Source organism: Podarcis erhardii (genome assembly GCF_964252035.2).
Source record: "Podarcis erhardii genome assembly, chromosome: 2".
Taxonomy (NCBI): Eukaryota; Metazoa; Chordata; class Lepidosauria; order Squamata; family Lacertidae; genus Podarcis; species Podarcis erhardii.
Window position 1 is genome coordinate 42,522,443 of NC_138498.1, and position 21,271 is coordinate 42,543,713.

At 41.3% G+C, this 21,271-nt stretch overlaps 1 protein-coding gene and 1 long non-coding RNA gene across 8 annotated transcripts in view; one reads left to right on the forward strand and one right to left on the reverse strand.

Moving 5' to 3' along the window:
- The window catches only part of SHISA6 (shisa family member 6), a 289,917-nt gene that overhangs the window by 58,296 nt on the left and 210,350 nt on the right, over positions 1-21,271 (forward strand). For all 7 annotated transcript variants that reach the window (XM_081848700.1, XM_081848694.1, XM_081848695.1 and 4 more), the window contains exon 4: positions 3,735-3,830. In XM_081848700.1, the coding sequence (XP_081704826.1) occupies positions 3,735-3,830 (96 nt within the window). The remainder of the gene's footprint in view (positions 1-3,734; positions 3,831-21,271) is intronic.
- The window catches only part of LOC309334482, a 46,635-nt gene continuing 37,734 nt past the window's right edge, over positions 12,371-21,271 (reverse strand). Inside the window, exons 2-4 of the long non-coding RNA XR_014153117.1 lie at positions 15,125-15,170; positions 14,143-14,259; positions 12,371-12,811 (exon numbers count right to left, since the gene is read on the reverse strand). This is a non-coding gene — a long non-coding RNA (uncharacterized lncRNA). The remainder of the gene's footprint in view (positions 12,812-14,142; positions 14,260-15,124; positions 15,171-21,271) is intronic.

The following is a 21,271-nucleotide window of genomic DNA, read 5'->3' on the forward strand; positions in this document are numbered from 1 at the left end:
CTACAATTTCTAAGGTGGCTACGCTTGATTGACAGTATAAATAGATGCTCCTTCCCTTTCTGGGGCATGCAGAGAACCCACACCTTCTTAGGACTGCTTGTTTGTGCTGTTTGTCTCTCAAGTCACTGGAATTATCCAAACAATGGATGGGGGGGGGGGAGCAGGCAGCTGAAAGCACAGGGCATCTCTTTCCTTCCCCTAAGGTGTCATTTTGTGGTAAACTCAAATTCAAGTCCTTCATAGGTACATACAGCCCTGCAATAGCAGAGATCTGTCTTGGAATGTTAGTACCCAAAGAGAGTTCACTGTTTTATAACCTGTGTTTAGGAATAACATTTCTGAAAGGTGGATAACAAGAGCTTAGTTCAGCTCTAATAATCCCATTATTCTCGAGCTGGGAATATAAATGACATTTGCAACCATGGTTGTTCCTCTTGCAATTTACTTAGGGTGTGTTTGCCGTGGAGTGCTTCCCTTTTGAGCTGAATGCCCTGAAGAGCTTGGCTTTTGTTGTGTGGTGAGCAAAATATACATCCATTTGAGGGTTTGTCTGGCCTCAGATGGGGAGGGAATCATTTTCCTCTGCGATTTAATTCCGTCTCTTGAAGGATAGCAGAAAGATGTGTGTGGTAACCTCTTCTTTTCCCAGTGTGGCACAGCTGTCTTCCAGAACCTCCTTATTTGTTTTTTGTTTGTTGGTTTTTTGTGCGGGGGTGTGTGTTTTTTTGTTGTTGTTTTTTTGCCTTTTGAAATGAAAGACAGAGAGAACAGAATTGATCTCAGGAGAACCAACCATAGCAATTGGAGCCAGCCCAGTTGTGAGTAATAGGATAGACCCAGGAGATGCAACCTCAGTCAAATAGCACTGTAGAAAACCACTTTACTCTCTATAGACACATTAAAAGAGCTGGGCAGCTACTCTAAGTTGGAAGAAGAACGTGCCAGTCCATTTAAAAACAATAACATATAACTTTCATTGCAGGGCAGCCTTGCATGCTCTATAGTTAAAGCTGGAAGTTTCCTTAAGGAGGTGAAATTAATAAAGGTCTAAATATTCACATTCTAAGAATCCACATGCTGAACCAGTGGTCACTTGTCCATAGAAGATAGCGGAATATCACCACCTCAACCTCCCCATCGGAGTGTACATGAACTAACATACATGGATGTGCATGTGCAAATGAGAATGTGTGAGAGGTGGGAAGAGAAAGAATGGTGTATCCTTCTAAAAGATCCATGGAAGATCACAACAGGTTACAAATAACATCCATGCAAAGAGAATGGGAGATGGGGTTGGAGGATAAGGCATGTTGGAAGAGCTTTAATTTAAAATGAAATGTAATGGAAGCCTTGCCCATGTCTGGATTTTCATTTTTTCATATGATTGCTTCCTCTACTTCTACCCCTTGGATCCCTTTGTCTCTCACAACATGGCCAGAGGCAGAGAGCAGCAGAAGCAATTTTTATTTTTTTAAAAACCCCTATATAATACCTGCTGCATTTGGCCCTCTGGTGCCCCTCCCAGCCCTTCAAAGTAAGTGCTCATGTACCAAAGCTTTACAATGAAAAGAATGGTAATTGAGGGTTAGGTAGAGAGGGATATATATAATTTTTGGAGCATATCCTCATATGACGCTTCTAAAGGAATATGATTTCGGCTAGAATGCATGTAACAAATGATGTTTCACAATGACCCTTTCCCGGGACTCGCAGGTGGGCAAAGGGATTTGGGGAACCAACTGATTTATTTCCAGTACTGTATATCTTTGCTCAGTTCTTCTGTTTGACCTCCAATCTACCTGGTTGTTTGGGGGTGGCTGTGGTTGCAGGGGTTGGGGAGGGGAGCAACAAAACAGAAGGCACAGTATTTTCTCGAAATACAAGCACACTGTAGTACTTGTCATTTATTCCCACTCCCATTATTTCATTTAGTCAATTAGTAATTTAGAAAGGTTCATAAACCTGTTAATCAAAAAGCTCTCTAAGTGGTGTGCATAATGAAATTGTAAACAATATGCAGCTGAAATTCAGATAACAAATATACATAAAATAATTATTATTAAAATGCAGATAAAATCATTAAAACATTTTAAACAAATATAGGTAATGAAATTATATGCCTGGGTAGGCTTGCTGATAGATTATGGCTCACTTGTTCGGGTATCCACACCGCTCCAATCTGGAGTGTGGCATCCAGAACAGTGGTTGGGATGCAGTGATCCCTGAGCCAAATCTGTTCTTCCAGTGGTCTACTTCTCCCATCATTTATAGCCAAAGAGTAAAATAAAAGCATGGGCATAATCATGACTGTAGTTATGGGCCTCCACCCCACCTTCTTCTGAGTAGGGGCACTCTGTTAAAACTTATTTACTGGGGTTCTAGGATCTATATACCATATCTGCTTCAAGGAACACAATAGAGGAAGTGCCCAGGAAAGGGAAGATGGTGCTTCTTAAAGGGAGCATTTCAGCTCAGTCAACAAACCACAAAAGATGTGACTCTTCTAGTGTCAAGATTCAACATGAGTGTTGCCCACAATGCAGCATCAATCGAACACAGCCTTCACCCAACTAGAATATGTTTTGAACTTAGAACCATTGGCCATGCTGCCTGATGGGAGTTGGAGCTCCCCCAGTCTTAACCTAGAACTACCCCAGCCTCATCACCATTTTGCCCTACTCCCAACCCAGGGAGGGCACCATTGCTATGTTTCTAGAATACATCTGAGCCAGGAGAGTGAACCAGTGCCTCAAAGCAGTAGAGGACTGAAGCTGAATCCTGCTAAGACAGAGAAGTTATGAGTGAGTGCTTCCCAGCTCTGAGAATTGGGAACTTGTCCCTCTGAAGGAACAGGTACTCTTGGAACAGAGTGGGCTCCATGGCAAAGAGCACTTATCACCAGCTTTGGCTGGTGCATTACCTGGACAAAGATAGCTTGGCTATTGTGACTCATTCACTTGCAAGCTCACATTTGGACTCTGCAATGCATACTATTATTGCAGTATGGATAGCTCATTTGGTTAGAGCGTGTTGCTGATGACGCCAAGGTTGCAGGTTCAATCCCTGTGTGGGGCAGCTGCATATTCCTGCATTGCAGGGGGTTGGACTAGGGGGTTGGACTGGACCTCAGGGTCCCTTCCAACTCTACAATTCTGTTATCTATTTGGCACTTCTTTTGTCGCTAGTCTCTAGAGGCTGCAGCTGGTGCAGGATTCTACAGCCTACATAGTGCTTTGCCAGTACTAAGGGATCTGCTGTGGCATAAAGCCAGTTTTAAGGTCTTGTTACTTACATATAAAGCCCTAAACAACTCTGGACCACATTAAGGCTGAAACCAGGTTAGCCATACCACAGTCTGATGATTGTGAGCTTGTCGCTTTTTTACTAGGAGCACCAGTGTTGTGGTGCACTCACTGGTGAAATGCAAGAGGTCCAGTTTAACTGGCTTTTGAAGACATACCTGTTTACACAGGCATTCCCTCAATCTCTTGACCCAGTTGCCCTGTTTTAATTGCTATGGATTTAATGGGATAGTTTTACTGTATATCTTTAATCATTGATGTTTATGTTTTAATGGGATTGTTTTATTGTGTATTTTAACTGTGCATTCTCTGTTATAATGCATTTTAACAATGTTGTTTAGAAGCTATCTGTGCATTAAGTGGAATAAAAATTAACAAATAAAAAGAAATGGATAGTAATGTGACATGCTGTTTCTCATCTTTCCTTGACAGGTCACTATGGAAAGGATATTTATCGAAGCGGAGGTCCAGATTTCCATAATTTCATCTCCTCTGGGTTTGTCACGTTAGGAAGAGGACACAGCAAGGGTACAGTGGAAACCATTTTTTGCTAAATAGAAAAGATGGGGTTGAGTCAGTCTCTCACTTGGAAGTTGGTTTGTGTATGATTCCAGTAAGAGTGTGGAAGATCATTGGTTTATGCTGGAACATGGAGTTACAAGTTCAAAAAAAGTGCCATTGGTGGGATCTTAAAACCTGTAGAGGGACAGGTGGCATTTTGGGCCAGGGAGAGGTATAGCCTGGCAGACAGACATGAGCCAATTGCTGTTTGCAGTCTGACAGGATGCAAAATGCCTTCCTTGCCACCATTTCCCAAGAAAACAGAAGGGAGTGTAATGCCACCATAGCCATGGGATAGAAAAGTGGCACCATTCCAAAACTGGGATGCTGCCGTAGAAGCAGAGTGTGCTCCACTTATACTGTACATGTGTACCACATTGGGGGGGGGAATGTTCAGAGCAGATTAAGCTAATGGTTTGGTACAGATGCAAATAATTATGAGCAAATCTAACAGAAATGTCTCATGCACAAACCCCACTGAAATTTCATAATAGGGGAAAGGTTTTGCAGCTCCCACGGCTATATTACACAAGAATATGCATTCTTATACTTGCCGAAAGTTATCTTGCAATTCTTCCAAGGCCATCTAGCTAAAGTTGGGTGGATGGGGACGGGGGTGTCCTTATTCCTTTTATACAGATCAATGGGAAATGTTTTGATGTTGGACTAGGGGCTTCCCTGGTCAGGTTGTCTAGCAGCCTTGGGAGCTTTGTTTTGTTTTGCCTTGCTCTGCTTTGTTGTCCTCTTGAACACACCACTGGGCTCTCGTGCACCTGTCCTTTAGAGATGTTTGCTTTGGCAGTGCCTTCTGTGGTTCACTTCCTCTTCGCTTGTGACATGGTGCAACCCAGACTGCACAAACTGGTCTTTAGAGTGCCCATGGATTCAAGGTCCAGTCAGGATTCATGGATCAATCATAAAGCAGATCACTGGACTACATGGCCTTTGTTCTCCTCTACTTCTTGTCCCCTACACTTTCAGTGGGATTTCTGCATGAGATGCTCCTTGTAGATTGTGCTATAAGGTTGCTGCTCATATTATTCACTACATCTATTGAATGTGCATCAGCATATTCAGTATAACAGGAGTGCACTGTATTCAGATATATTTTCCCCAATATTATAAGTATTTTATAAAGTGATTTCCTTAAGGGTCATATATTTTTGTGTGTCTACCTAATCTGTGAGAGATATAAAGATAGATAGATATATAACATACACACATATATAATATGCTATACAAATAAGAAAACATGTCAGTATCCATATTCTGCAATATGTATGTTCTGTGTAACATTATATGTATATGCAGTACAATCCTGAGTGTGCTGATGTGGTTATGTCAAATAGCAAATTATACATGCCATACGTACCATCTAGCATCATCCTGATGCTCACAGCTGACATTCAGGAACTTGTTGTTACTGGGACCTTGATGACTCGTCTTTTAATCACTCTGTTGCCTCTTCGGGTGGGTTTTCCTTTCAATATAGTGTGAATTCTTATTTTTAACTTTCTTGTGCACATTCTGTTGCCTTCAGATTGTTGAAGAGTGAGTTAGCCTCCTTGAAAGACTTGAGGGGAGAGGGGGCAGCCTATTCTGTGCTGGGCCACTCCCTGGCTCTAAGACACAGCTTCTAGGCTCACTGACCACCAAGTCTCTTCCAGGGTCCACCTCACTCTGTGGCACATTAGCACATTGATGGTGGTCTGTACTGCTGGGCAGGCACAAGCCACCTTGATAACCCAACATTGTTTCCTGCTGATTCACTGTGAGATTGTTGTACGTTTATATTATAGATGTATATGGATATATTATTTCTACAGAAACAATGTACTGTATGTGGAAACATGCTGTTTCATATATATCCATCCTTGTTGCTGTTGTTGTTCCCATGGATGCTCACCATTCACAAGTTGTTAAAAAGAAAAAGAAAAAAAAAACACCTTTATTTTCCTGACATTTCTTGCTGTTTAACTCAATGGAAGAAAACCTTTCTCTACACGTGTCATCCAAAAGCAGTATGAGTTCTGTGGAACTGTCACAGAAGAACCAATATATGTGTGTATTGTCTGTGTTTTGTGTATTCAAATAAAGTTTACTGAGGTGGAGGCAGAGCCCATAGGATTATCCTCTCCCATTGGGTAGGGTGGTATGCAGACGCGCAGCGCAAAATTGAGAGGAAAGCGAACACCACATATGAACCAGGAACTAACCTTCAGAAAAGGGACTTATGTAAACTTCCTGTGAGCCTGCCCTTTCAAGGATTTCATTGGATGGGAGACAGGTCAGACAGGAATGGAAAGCACAAAGCACTGAGTTGAAGGTAATAGCCACTGGGACCTATAGAGAGATTCCCAGAAGCATCTCTTCCTTTGTCCCAGGCTTTTCCATTTTTTTCCTGACTGGCTACATATTATTGTCATTTCCACTACTCCAGAGGAAGTTACGGGGGATTTTTGCTTAGATATGCAGGCCTGGTTTGACAGGGCAGGAAGGCAGAGGGGAGAAAATGGAGCATAAAATTGATAAGTGATAGCGGCCATGTGCAAGGCAGGAAAGTGGTGAATGAGCTTTTGCTATCTAGCTTTATCCAGTTTTGCCAACTCTCACTGTTTAATTAGGAGCCTTTCTAGAATTGATTTCCCCCTACAGAATGCTGAATCTTCTGCAGTAATGTAATCAATTACAACTATTCTTTATTTTCAAACCTTATTATTTTAGAAAAGCAACTTTCAGGTTTTCCTGGCCAGTGAAGGCGGCTTGGAAAAAATATTGTGCGTGAATGCTTAAATAAAAGGAGCTGGGTTTATTTATTTATTTTAACACACTCCCCAATCCTAAATGTGTTTACTCTGAAGTAGGCTCTACTGAAACGAATGGGACTTATCTTCCAAATAAGTGTCTTTCAGATTGTAGCCGAAAGCTGTGCCTTCACTATTTGAGCTGTTTGAGACTTGGCAAAGCTCTTTGCATAGTTGTGCCTTAGTGTGTGGCAGCTTTTCATCCTGTGTCCAGTTGGTTTGGCCTTTTTTGATTTAGGTTAATTATTTTGAATGTTTACTAGTGGACTAGCTGTGTCTTTGGCCTGATTCAGCCATGGCATTTCTTATGTACTCAGCAATACTAAAATGTGTGTGTGTTTATTTATTTATTTATTTATTTATTTATTTATTTAAAAAAAACCCTTTTGCAAGTGAACATGCACTCGTGGGCTTGAGGAATGCATGTCTTCTTAACCCATTAATGAATACTGCTATTTGCATGCAAGAGCCATAACTATGTATACATGTTTCTCGCTTATCTGACCCATCACTGCTTTAGATGTTGTAATTGCAGGCACGTCTCTTGGCATATTTATACACACACACATTTGGACCAAAGCTGTTGTACCAGCTGTAATATCTCAGTAAGTTTACCTGTAAACAGAGATGGTTCTATCTAACCCAGCTTAATTGCAGCTTCATGAAATAAGCTACTATCATTGCAATTCCCTGATACAACTCCCTCTGAAAAATTGCATCTTCATGTTATGGCTTTATCACTGGTGGCTTCGCATCAGTGTATTGTGTTTAGTACTGTGTTAATTGGAGCTGTTTGTGATCTTGTGTTGGTTTTTCTTTGCACTAGGATACATGTGCTCTCCCCCCCTTCCACTCTGAGCTATCCTTTGTGGTGTGGTTGTGCTGCAAGTGCTAAGTATCAACTCACTGGGGGATTGTTTGGGGTTGGAAGCATAGATACATGATATGCTATACCATTGAATACCAAATAGGTGATTTGAGGTTTTTGGCATTCCGCAGGTTCCTAGGCTTTTGACATTCCGCAAGTTCCTAGGCTTTGGTGATTTATTTTTCTAGTATGACACTCAGCTGGATGAGTCATCTCAGCCTCACATTTCAGTTTATAAAATAGTGGCAAGGCATATTCTCCAAACTATGGGATGGGAATGTGCTCTTGTTTCAGCATAATCAACGAGAGCTCTCCGGCCATAGGCCTACTCATGATGCAGGAGCTCCCTGTACCAGGATCTTCTTCACAAATGCTTCACACACTGTTCCATTGCTTTGTTAAGTTTGCTTGCACTGCTTTCATTCCACTGAGAATGCGCAGTACAAAATAACATCCACTTAAGGGAGCTTACCCTGCTTTTGCCAGATGCTCACCATTTATGTATCAAGGAAAAATAGGCACACTCTAAGCAGTTAATTCACATGGCAGTTGTCTGTGCAGATGTATAATCCATTTTTCTCAGTCTACAAGCAAAGCCACCTTCTTTCTAATTATCAGGCACAGTTCTGACATAACTGCAATGTTTCCCACTATGTGAACAAGCCTGCCCTCAGGCTCATAGACCCACCTCCCCTCTCACATGCTACAGGAGGAGAGAGAAAGCTGCTTCTTTTGCTTTTAAGCAAATCATAGTTCCCTGTGATGCAACCATGATTTCAAAGGTGGAATTGACATCCGGGGGTGGCGCTCTGTCCTGGATCTTAGGCAAGTCAATCGAAAAATCATGTTTTGGGTGCATTTTTGTAAGAGAGAGAGCAAGAGAGAGGGGGGGGCTCAACAACTTTTAGGTTTGATCGGAGAACAAGCCAGGATCTGAAGCCATGGTTCTGAAAGTAGCTTTGTTCTCACTTACCATATTTTAAGAAAACCAAAGTTGGGTTGAGTTTCTGGAATGACAAACTGAGTATCTATACCAGGCCTGCACGTTTTGTGATGTACTACAGCTGAACACAGTCCACCAGTGATATACTGTGGTCTGCTTTGGGTATTTGACAATCTCCTGGATTTTGCTGTACCTGGATAAAAGGAGGGCAGGAACCAGGCCATTTATTGAGCCCTGTTGGAATGTTTTAGGTGAATGGTGGGAATGTTTGGCTTGGTGGGTCACAAAACATGCAGGTCTGGGTAACAGCTATGTACACGCATAAGCACAAAAATGGTCTAAAATAACTGTAAAAAATTTTTCAGAAGATTGCTTCTTCCCATTCCTTTCTTCTTCTTAGCAAAACCATGGGTGCAGGTGTTCTTTGTGCCAAGCTACCCTTGGACAATCTTTGCAGGATTTCTGCTATTAAGTAACAAAACAAAACAAAAACCCCAAACTAGCATGGCTGATTATTGACAGCAGGAATTGCTCAGGTTTTGCATTTCCTTGCTCCTTTTCATTTAAATGGTGTTAACCTTATTCCGTAACTCTGCACAATGCAATTTGTTTTGGCCATTGAGTTTCTCTGTTTTTGAAGAATCCGATAAAGTGCGCAATATATAGCCAATGTGATTTCCTGGTGATTCATGAAACCAAATGAAGGAGTTTATCCCCATTGGAATACTATCAGTTAAGACTCTTAAGTGCTCATCCACATTTCTGCTTGTCCCCTGCTTTTTAGGTATGGGTGCAGGCAGTTTTGCATTTTCCCCACCAGTTTCCCTGGAAAACACACTCTTTGCCATGGAATCAGAGCAAACAACAATCTGCAGAAAAGTTTTTAATGTTTGGTGTTTTATTGTATTTTTAATATTTTGTTGGAAGCCGCCTAGAGTGGCTAGGGAAACCCAGCCAGATGGGCAGGGAAATAATAATTTCCCAACTCTATCTGTTGATGGATGGCCATCCTGACTCGGCCCCAGACACACTGATCAGATGCTTGGAAGCTGTGGCTGGATGGTTACGTGGGAGCCGGTTGAAGTTAAATCCTTCAAAGACAGAGGTCCTCTGGCTGGGACGGGACGATATGGGATTGAGGGGGCAACTCCCATCTCTTGTGGGTGTGCAATTAGTGCCAGCACCGTCCGTTAAGAGTTTGGGTGTAATCTTCGATACCTCCCTCTCCATGGAGGCGCAGATTGCAGCTATAACAAAGGCGGCATTTTTTCATCTCCACCAAGCTAAGCAGTTGGCTCCTTACCTCTCTCGCCCTGACCTAGCCACTGTGATCCACGCGACGGTCACCTCCAGACTGGATTATTGTAACTCGCTCTACATGGGGCTGCCCTTGAGACTGACCCAGAAACTCCAGCGGGTGCGGAATAATAATAATAATAATAATAATAATAATAATAATAATAATAATAATAATAATTTATTATTTATACCCCGCCCATCTGGCTGAGTTTCCCCAGCCACTCTGGGCGGCTCCCAATCAGTATTAAAAACAATACAGCATTACATATTAAAAACATCCCTGAACAGGGCTGCCTTAAGATGTCTTCTGAACGTCAGGTAATTCTTTATCTCTTTGACATCTGATGGGAGGGCGTTCCACAGGGCGGGCGCCACTACCGAGAAGGCCCTCTGTCTGGTTCCCTGTAGCCTCACTTCTCGCAATGAGGGAACCGCCAGAAGGCCCTCGGCGCTGGATCTCAGTGTCCGGGCTGAACGATGGGTGTGGAGACGCTCCTTCAGGTATACAGGACCGAGGCCGTTTAGGGCTTTAAAGGTCAGCACCAACACTTTGAATCGTGCTCGGAAACGTACTGGGAGCCAATGCAGATCTCTCAGAACCGGTGTTATGTGGTCCCGGCGGCCACTCCCAGTCACCAGTCTAGCTGCCACATTCTGGATTAATTGCAGTTTCCGGGGTCTTACGGGGTCTTCGCTGCGAGATCACATTCATCCGGTGCTATACCAGCTGCACTGGCTCCCGGTGGAGTACAGGATCAGGTTTAAGGTGCTGGTTTTAACCTTCAAAGCCCTATACGGCCTAGGACCCTCGTACCTACGGGACCGCCTCTCCTGGTATGCCCCACAGAGGAACTTACGGTCTTCAAATAAAAACATCTTGAAGGTCCCAGGCCACAGAGAGGTTAGGCTGGCCTCAACTAGAGCCAGGGCTTTTTCGGCTGCGGCTCCAACCTGGTGGAACGCTCTGTCACAAGAGACAAGGGCCCTGCAGGACTTGACATCTTTCCGCAGGGCCTGCAAGACAGAGCTGTTCCACCAGGCCTTTGGTCAGGGCGCAGCCTGACTCCCTCCTTTGGCAATCTTTACAAAACTTTAGTTTATGGTTGCCATCAATTTTGATTTTAATAAATTTTTATAATGTTTTTATAATGTTTTTATAATGTTGCACTGTTTTAGTGTTGTTAGCCGCCCTGAGCCCGGCTTCGGCTGGGGAGGGCGGGATATAAATAAAATTTATAATAATAATAATAATAATATGGTCTAAACTCTAGGTTTTCCTGGAGGAAAGTGGGGCAAATGGAGGTGTGGACAAGCACTGTCAGAATGCTTCATTTCCTGCTTCCCCCTCACACCCTTTACTTCAACTCAGATAAAAGTTGCCACTTTTCATTGCCCCTTTCCACTGTCAGGGGCAATTCTGCAACAAATGTCCCTAAGAAGCAGAGTCTATACTCATCCACACCTTCTCTCCCCAGGCCACACATCTCAACTGGCCTTGCTCCACACCCTCCTTGAGTTCGTTTGTTTTTTGGTCTGGCTGAAATATGTCCTTGAACTCTGATAATGACTCTTGCTTACCTGGATAGAGGACAAAGCAGGCTGTGGAGGTGCATGTAGATCCTATCCTACAGTACAAAGGTAAAATTTGCATTCATTGCTCCACCTACATCTTCCTCTGGCCTCGTCCACCATTGGCATGTGGCTCTCGGAAGGTTGTCCAGAAAGGAATGTGGCCCTCAGGCTGAAAAAGACTTTCCACCCCCCCCACCCCACCTCTATTCAAAGTTGTAGAAATATACATAATGGGAGGAATTGGATCATATATTATTGTGCTCACAACACTTCCAAATAGTATTGTGGTTTCTTAAGACATAAACTTTGTGAAATGAGGAATATGTGTTTCAAATTCCATTTTATATTGGGGGAATATTACATCAGGCTCTGCATCTAAACACATATAAAATAAACAACCCTCAAGTTTCTTGCTCTCTAACATCTGCTGCTTAGGTTGTAGGTTAGTGTAAATGGTGTTAGGAGCACAGGAATCTCACTTGAATGGATCCAAACATTATAAAAGCCCTTAACTATTCAACAGCTAGCATTAGTGAGCTATAAATGAGGCAGCCCCTTTCTACCAGAGCAATCTTATAACTTCCAGAAGTCAGTTACCTCACTGAGGATGCCTGCCATCTATGAAAAATTACACAAAACAAATGAAATACCGTGAAAATCCCTGAAACGGTGAAGTAATCGACTAGAAATATTATCTTATAGAATTAAACTATGTAAAATGAGCAGGGCAATATTAAGATAGAAAAACACAAAGAACAGTAGGGAGTTGGAGCAGGAGACTTGAAAAATATAGAGTATTTTCTGTGTGTTTTGTATTGCATGTCTATATTTTTATTGCACCTAATTGAAACTCTTTTGTAAGCTGTTTTGTGTGTGTTTCGGTAGAAAAAGTGGATGATGATTAAGTCAAATGAAAGTAAGCAAAGAGAAGACAGGGACATGAAGACAGGTAGATGGGAGATGACAAGAGTCGGGGAAATGAGATTAATAACATGACAATACCCCACATATGGTAATGGCATTTGACATACCCCACATATGGTAATGGCATTTGTTCCAGCATAGCATAAGGAGCACATGTGATGGCATGCAAGTGAAGAGTTCCATTAGACATTGCTTTTTAAGCCAAAAAAGGATGTTTACTTACATGCTTGTCTCTGATACACATATCCTATTCATTTCAAAGTGTAGTGGTTAACCTGATGACCTATCTCACAGAAACCTACACAAAATTGTAAAAACGGACAGAAAAGCTAGAATGTGGGTGAGAGACTTTTCTTCAGGATCAGCCTGCAAAATCCACAAAGTCATGGATGGCACTCTCCCTTGTCTTTCTTGTTCTCCCATTTTCTCCCTAAGTGCTGTCCAGGGTCCTGATGTCTTTTTCATGTCATCTTCTAGTAATACAAACTTCCCCCTTTTAGATTGCAGTCTCGGTGTTGATTGCTCCTCCGTTGCATACCTGAAATAAAATAAAGCAACTAAAAACCACTGTGTAGATATGAATCTGTATAAATGCATGTGTGGCTATGTCCCTCTTTGTGTCCACTCTTACCATCAAGGTTCTGCTCACAGGAATACATGATAGGCTATCACACTTTCAAGGAGTGCAGTTAGGACCCTCTTTCACTGTGTCACTTCATCAAATGTCCCTGTGTTCTCAAAATGGTTCATTAAGCACTTCATGTGCTGCCAGTTAGATATAGTTAAGGAAAGCTGGAAGGGGCACATAGTCTCATAGCAGCAGCCAAAGTTCTCCATGAATAAGCAATGCAAAAATTGAGATTTTGGCAAGTACACTCCCAGTTATCATTAAGACTTGTTAGCAAGATCACATTGGCATGGGGAGAGCAAATTGCAGTCATCTGCATCCCAATGAATTAGTTTATTGTCACCCAATATAATATCTATTCATTGTGATTGCATGAAGTGTGTGTACTCTGTTTTCTGATTTCAAATTAATGGAAGATTATCCAGGTTCTGCAGCCAATTATATATGCTGCAAACAGAACAGCTAGACTAGGGAAGGGTGATTCATAGTTAGTGAGCATTACCGAAGAATTCCTGCTCTAGTGGAAATCTTATTTATGGTAGCTTATTTATCTGCACTGTCTCTGGACAACTTGCTTAGTATGGGGCAGCAAAAGGACAACAGGAAGGGAGGTCTGTTTCTGAGACAGGCCAAGGACCCATAAAGATGCTTGAAGCAAGACATGTGCTCATAAGCATATTACAAGGCATAGAAAGATCTGAAGCAGAAAGGAAGAACCCACCAACTATGTGCCAGCATTATATATTTCATATGCTCAGGGACAACAAACATGATAAAGGGAAATGCAAAACTGAACTAAACCTAGCACCATAAGCTATCACTGTTGTTATGACTGTATTTTACAGGATAAGTAAAACTCTACAAGAGTAACAAACATGTCACTGTACCATTACGCAGATTTTGTTTCACTGAGTGGTCTTTTTCAGATATCCTATCACAAGGCAGAACTGTCATTGTACAGTTAGCAGGTAGTGTTAGAATTTTCTCTGTTTCCCACCATAGCACTATGTAGTACCAACTCTGCACTTGGAATTTCTGGGTCTTATCACTTTCTATTTTTATTTTGAAGTTGGTCCTCTTTAGCAAGTTCCTGAAGATGCCAGCAATGAATCTCTGCTAGCACATTCAGCTTTGGCATTGGAGCTAAAGGTAAAATTGCAATGAATGACAGCTATTAATAAGAGATAGGGGGAAGCAGGCACTGGCAATTAGGATGAAGATTGTAACCTAAAATACTTGACCTGTGCACAGGCAGCATCTGAATTTCCACTGAGTGATCCCAGTAGGCCAAGGAACTCCGAGGGTGGAGCCAAGGGAGAAGTTGGATTATCAAGGTGTATGGGGAGCACCCATTAATCCTGAAATATAGCAGAGAAGCTAAATGCAGTATATGCATCTGCCTTTACACAAATATCAAAGAGAAAGCAACAGTTGTGACTATTATTTTTCAGATGGCAAATTCCACAAAACAGTTCTAGTCATATAGTAGGATACTGTCTAGAGTATAAACATCCAGGCAGGCAGGTAGTATTCTTTCCAGGTTTATTGGCACAAATGTTTCTGAGGCATAATTTCTTCAAACATGTCAGTACATAAACCTTTAAATAAAGATTGGTCAAATACATTACCACATTCAGCTAGTGACCTCAAAGCAGCTAATAGCATTTATAAACATAGCAGATAAACCAACCCCATTGCAGCAGTGCTCAAGAAGCAAAACAACCAACCCCACTAGCCAATGCTTAAATGGTCGTGTTTGCACAATAAAATTAGTTTAGATAGCTAAATCAAACTGCAATGATCTTACACAGCAGCATTTGGAGAGAGAAAGACAAAATGGTACATGAAATTATGTGCCAACATTGGGATCAGACTGGGGCTATGCCCCCAATTCCAGACCTGAAGGATGCACTCTATAGCTGAAAGGCCGCAGGTGTCATGTGTCTGTTTTGCTCCAGTTCAACACTTGGTACTTAACAACCTACTGCCTACTCAACAGAGCAATCTTGGAATCTTTGTGAGATTTCAGATCCCAGCGATGCAGCAACCAGAAGGGAGAACTGCGTTATTAGAAAGGGGGAAAGCAGTAATGTACAAGGTCTCCCATAATGTTCTGTATAAATAAATTGTATTTCTTCAACACTGTTGAAACAAATATTGTAAATACAAATGGAGAAGGCATAGATAAGAGGAATAAAAAGGACTGGACACAGTGGGACTTACTTCCTAGTAGAAGTGCCATGAGTTTTCATTGAGACCAAGAGATAAGCTAAAGTGGTATTAACTAGTTAGTTAATTATTTAAATTTCTATACTACCCTTCATCCAGGGATCGCAAAGTAGTTTGCAATATAAAAACACAAAAATATGTAACAGGGCAACAAACAAAAAACAACACTCCCCGCCCCAAAGTATAAAAGGCCATAGATTATTTAATTAGCCAAAGTTATACAATATGACAAAGTGTTTCGAAGTTAAACTTGAGTAGGAAAAGATGGTTGAGGCCTTTCTTTATCCTTTCATATTGAAAGGATCACCAAATATAATAAAGACACTGGTCAGAATGAAACAAAGAAATGTTTGGATTTAAGCTTTTTGAAGTCAACACTCTGCATTGGATTGTGGCTACTCACTTTAAAAAGAGAGACAGAGAAATGCTTTTGCATGCATCACACAGCACCCCTTTGAATTACTCTCCCATTACTAAGTCTGGTGGAAGATAATATCATAATTCAGGTGGTGGAGAAGAGATACTCATGGAAGACAATAACCTGAGTGACTATCATATAGCTCAGCTGGGGCATGCATACTGATGTTCATGGTATTCTTGTCATCTTAAACTGGTGAGGCCGGAGGTGATGGCAAAGAATGATGTATTCTGGTTGTATACACTATTGTATGCACTGTTGGTTTGAAATTTAGCGATTATTTTCTTGCTAACTTTAAGTCACTAGTAGAACGATGTGCAAATATCTATGCAGAAAGAGAAAGAGGCAGAGACAGGAATAAGAAACTTTATCAAGTGGGGTATACAGAACTTTTCAAACAAGTTTCTGTAAACATGTTGATTTTTAGGTCACCGGTAAAATGATGTCTCATATAGATAATGCACAAATGTCTATATGCCGGAAGAGGAAGAGACAGTGAGGAATTCTATTGAGTTGGCTAGATAGAACTTCCCAAACAAGAACCCATAAACTATCATTTCCCACACTCGTCCTTTTTATCCTTTTATCCCATATATCCTTATACTGAAAAAAGAATAGCGTCAGAGGCAGGCCGATCTTAATGGCATAAGAAATAGATTCAGATTTAACTTATGTTTACATGCCCATTTTATTTAAATAGTTCCTGCTGATAAATCAGTATTTGCACCTCCATAATCCACCTTGGGAGATGGGAGTAAACCATCTTTGTCACAGTCTATGAAGCTATGGTTTATATGGAGGTAACTTGCACTAACTGGTAAACAGTTGTCCAACCCAGTAGGCTTGAGAAAAAGCAACTGAGGCTACTGACTGACTTTCTTTTATAGCCACATGCCACCACTTTGTTGCATACCTGTGTCTTTAAGGCATCCCTTTCCTCCATTTTCTCTGCCAGTGGCTTTATTTTCATCTTAGCAGTTATGTAGCAATCTATTTCACCCTAATGAATTCCTCTTTCTTTGCCTTGTGTATTATGTCAAAATAAATCACACAATTCAAAGGGAAAAGTCAGTCTATTATTGAGTGCCCTTTCCCAGGAAGGATTCTTCCTACTGAGCTACATGGGCTCTCTATTGTCACTAGTCTTTAAGCGTGGGGATTGTGGGCTGCCTCATCACATTGCTTACATGTGTAAAAGCAAAAAAGGGGGAGGGCTACTTCAACATTCTCTTGGAAAGGGTTTCTCTTTCAGTATTTATTGATCAGTATTTGGCCATATAAGTACATCTGCTGCTCCTGCTTAGATCTCATTTAGTGCCTTAAAAATGGTGCTTTGCTCACAAAGGATTTTATGAGAAATTCAATATTCTCAAAAGGAGAAAAAAAATCTAATGTCCTTTCCACTGCTTCGTTTGTAATTAATCCAAACTGGACTTCACAAGCAGTAATTTTAGATATTATATTTTTTTTTAAAAAAAAATAATTTTTATTGATTTTACAACATAAACAAAAAACAAATAAACATAACACGACTTCCCCGAACCTCCCCTTCACTGCATCCATATTTTAAAATTTTTAGCAATTCTTCATCCCATTTTTATATTTAATTCTCTTTAAAAAAAAAAAATTCTATTTTATAAATTTCAATTTATAGCTGTAATTCTTTGTATCCAATCCCTTGACATCTTAACATTCCGAAATTTTACAACAATTTTTAAGATAGATTTTAAATTTTTTCCAGTCCTCCTCCACTGTCTCTTTCCTCTGGTCACGGATTCTGCCGGTCATCTCTGCCAGTCCCATAAATTCAGTCACCTTGGTCTGCCATTCTTCCAGAGTAGGTAATTCTTTAGTCTTCCAATACTTCGCCAAAAGGATTCTTGCTGCTGTTGTTGCATACATAAAAAAGGTCCTATCTTTCTTTGGTACCAATTGGCCGACCATGCCCAGGAGAAAAGCCTCCGGTTTCTTTACAAATGTCCACTTAAGGATTTTCTTAATTTCGTTATAGATCATTTCCCAGTAGGCCTTAATCTTTGGGCAGGTCCACCAAAGGTGATAAAAAGTTCCTTCACATTCATTACACTTCCAACAATTGTTATTGGGCAAATGATATATCTTTGCAAGCTTGACTGGGGTCATGTACCACCTATAGATCATTTTCATTATGTTCTCTTTCAGGGCACTGCATGCCGTAAATTTAATACCTGTGGTCCATAACTGCTCCCAGTCAGCAAACATAATATCATGACCAATATCCTGTGCCCACTTAATCATAGCTGATTTAACCGTTTCGTCCTGTGTATTCCATTTTAGCAGCAGATTATACATTCTAGACAAATTCTTAGTATTGGGTTCTAGCAATTCTGTTTCTAACTTTGACCTCTCCTTCTGAAATCCTAGTTTTCTGTCCTGCTTAAAGGTTTCATTGATCTGGAAATAATGTAACCAATCTCGGACTTTAGGTTTCAATTTCTCGAAACTCTGTAGTTTCAACTTTTCACCATCATATTCTATAATTTCACAATATTTTTTACTGTTAAAATTGTAATCCACCAAAGTCCCGTTAATATGTTTCAAATAAGTCTTATTTTATAACCACTGTTCTTTGACAGCTCACTTGACAGTTCCTTTTTCAGGCGATCGCTGCCCCGGCAGCCTGGCCAGAAGTGTCGGCAGCAGAGGTTTTTTATTCCTTATCCCTTTCTATTGCAGGTTAAATTAATTCTGTTTCCTCCCCCCCTTCCCCTGCACTACAGGGGGGAGATCCTTTCGATGTCTGGTCTAGTAAAAGTTAAAAAGAAAGTCCATTTAAACACAGCTCGGTCTTTTCATTGCTCCGTTAATCATGCAGATCCGGGAGGCTGACTTCCTTAATTTTTACCTTCCCGTTTTCAGCCAAATCTTCTGGATTTTTAAGTCCCGTTTTAATTTTGCGTTCTTACTCACGGGTATTGTTGTTGCCAATCGTTAGTTTCAGAAAGAAATCGGCGCTCTCCGTTAATGGCGACGCGGCTTCACTCCGTAAGCTGGGTAGCGATCCTCAGCACCGCGCTCACCCCGATGCCGCTCCGGAGCCTTTAAAAAGGCTCTTTCACGATGCCGGGGGGGCGCAAAGGTGCCCACCGAATCTCCTTGCTCACAGGCTTCAGCGCCTGTGATTTTAGGGGTCCCCCGCTTGCCGTAGCGGGTAAGACCCGAACTTACGGAGCAGTCCTGCCTCGGAGCTCGAGGCTAGGACCGCCATCAAACGCTGGCGCCGACCGGAAGTGCATTTAGATATTATAGAGTCCCCCACCTCTGCCTCTTCTGAGATGTCTGCTGTGGCATGTGTCTGAAAAAGTGTTTTTTTTTTCTTCTTCTTTCGAGATAATGTTTTATTCATAGGCAGCTTTAAGTCATGTTAATAAAGTAATTGATTAAGCAATTAAGCATTCATACAATCAACAGATTAATGTTTAAAATAACAGTTCTATTTTTTAAAAAAGAGAAAATCCACTTTGAGAAGGGGTGTCAAAGTGGTAGTAGGCAGGAGGTGCTGAATAACCCCCCCCCATCTTCTGAATCCCAAATTTCCCATCCTGAAGTGGCTCTTCTTAAGGGGGGGGGGAGGAAGCAGGCAGGCAGCCTTCCTGAATTTGCTGCATATTTTTGCATGCCATATTTTTGTTAGACCTTGATAATCCCAAGGAAGTGAGAGGAGCCTGGAAATCTTCCAAGCAGCAGCCTCACAGGAATAAACACAGGCAAAATCAAGGGTTTGCTCGCTTGCTCGCTATGGTAGCTTCACAGCACAAACTCACAAACAAATCCATGAACCTGTAATGCTGCCTTCAGTAGTTTTCATGGCTGCTCCAGATATAATTCTTCATCTTAAAGGCACAAGTGAGGAGTGTAAATAAAACACATCAAACATATTGAAAGCATCTATGCAGATCAGGACCAGACGCAATCCCCAGGCAAAGCCAGGTATTTTGCACTCCATTATGCACACAGTTATGATGTCACAGGACTAAGGAAAAGTAACAGTCCTCACCAATAAACCCAGATAGAGACTAGAGACAATAATAATATTTATGCCAATGGTGAAACTTCTTCGGCGCTTTCCTGCTAGTCCCCATTATCTGCAGACTCCTGATTAAGGCTCCCATTTTAATGAGTTTTGAATGTCCTGGAAATGTTATTTTTAAGTGCTGTCAACAGATCTCCATTCATTTTTCCTAAGCTGAGCTGGCCCAGCTCTGTAACCCTCTGAACACAAAACGTTTTGGGGCCCTACTTATCCTACTTGCTATTTTCCACATTAGTTCCAGTTTCAACATATTCTTCTCAGATATGAATGGCCAAAACTGGACACTTGTTTCAAGCAATGCATTATCTGAGCTTAGTATTGGAAATGCATGCCCTAATAATTCTGAATGCTGATCACAACTAGCAAGTCAAGGATCTCTTCAGCAGCTTATAGTTATTTTATGGTCAGGATCCCATCTCCAAACGCTCCACCTCACTTGTCTTTTCCTGTTGACCACAACATTATGTATTTCCTAAATGCATAACTATATAACTTTGTAAACTTAGGGGAAAATTCAACATCATGCTTAAGTGATTGTTCCATTAGGGAAGCATTTGGATTCACTGTTCTGAGCATTCTCCTGAGCTCCGCAGAGTCAATTTTAGTGGGTGCTGGGGAAGAAGGGTGGGAAAGCTGTGTTTTATATTGTAGCAATGCCAAGATGAGTCACACTGAGGGTATGGACTCCACTCTTCAAATAAAGTGTAAAAAGATAGCAGCATATTTCTGCCTCTCCCCCTCTCCAAAAGAAAAGTTCACAGGCTAATAATCTCTTTAAGTTAGTGGTACAACAATGAAGGCTGCCTTGTTTTATCTGAAGTGAATAAAGGCTCATGGCTCAGTTACAGTACTTCATTTTACCTCACTAGTACTCTGGCTGCAGACCATAATTTGTTAACTGAAATATGGGGCTTCCATATATTTTGTCCAGCTGAAGGCCCTTGTTCACCATGGAATTTTTAAATTTCCCTTGCAGTATTTTGCTGCATATAGCTATTACATCTCATGTGTCTTCAATGATGTTGTGGTAAGCGTTGTGAAATCAGTGGTCTGCTTCAGCCACATGCAGCCACATGGGAAAGTTGGAAATAATTTGTCAAATCTTGTGCTGTTTGACTCTTGGCCTGCCATCACCACATAAACAACTCAGTTTCTCAGGCTGTGAACATTTGACACCTTCCATGACACATTCAAGTTGCCCAGTTTATCAATTATCAGTTTCAAGAGCTGAGATCAGACACCTGTGTTTCTGAAGCTGAACACTGGCTAGTTTCCCCAGGTCATTTTGTACCTACAGAGTTGGTTGAGGAAGCATGTCTCTTAGCAGTTTCTATAACAGCTACCTATTACTTACTTGTGCAGTTTTGAAACACCAGTCAGATAATTCACAGGTCCCTGAAGACAGTGTAACACAAATCTTCAGGGAGCAGGTGAGGGAGGCAGCTGTCTTGTTTGGAGTATTCACAACTTTTTAGTGCTTTTCAGGGATGTTTCTTATTTTATTTTTAAAATCCTCTTCCTCTTCATTGAGACAGATTTTTCTGCTGGGATGTCCAAGTGACAATCACAATACTCATCCTCCTCTGGGTTACAACGGTAATGTAGGATTGAGTCAGATAAAGGAAAAAGCCTTGATGCTCATTTTGTCCAA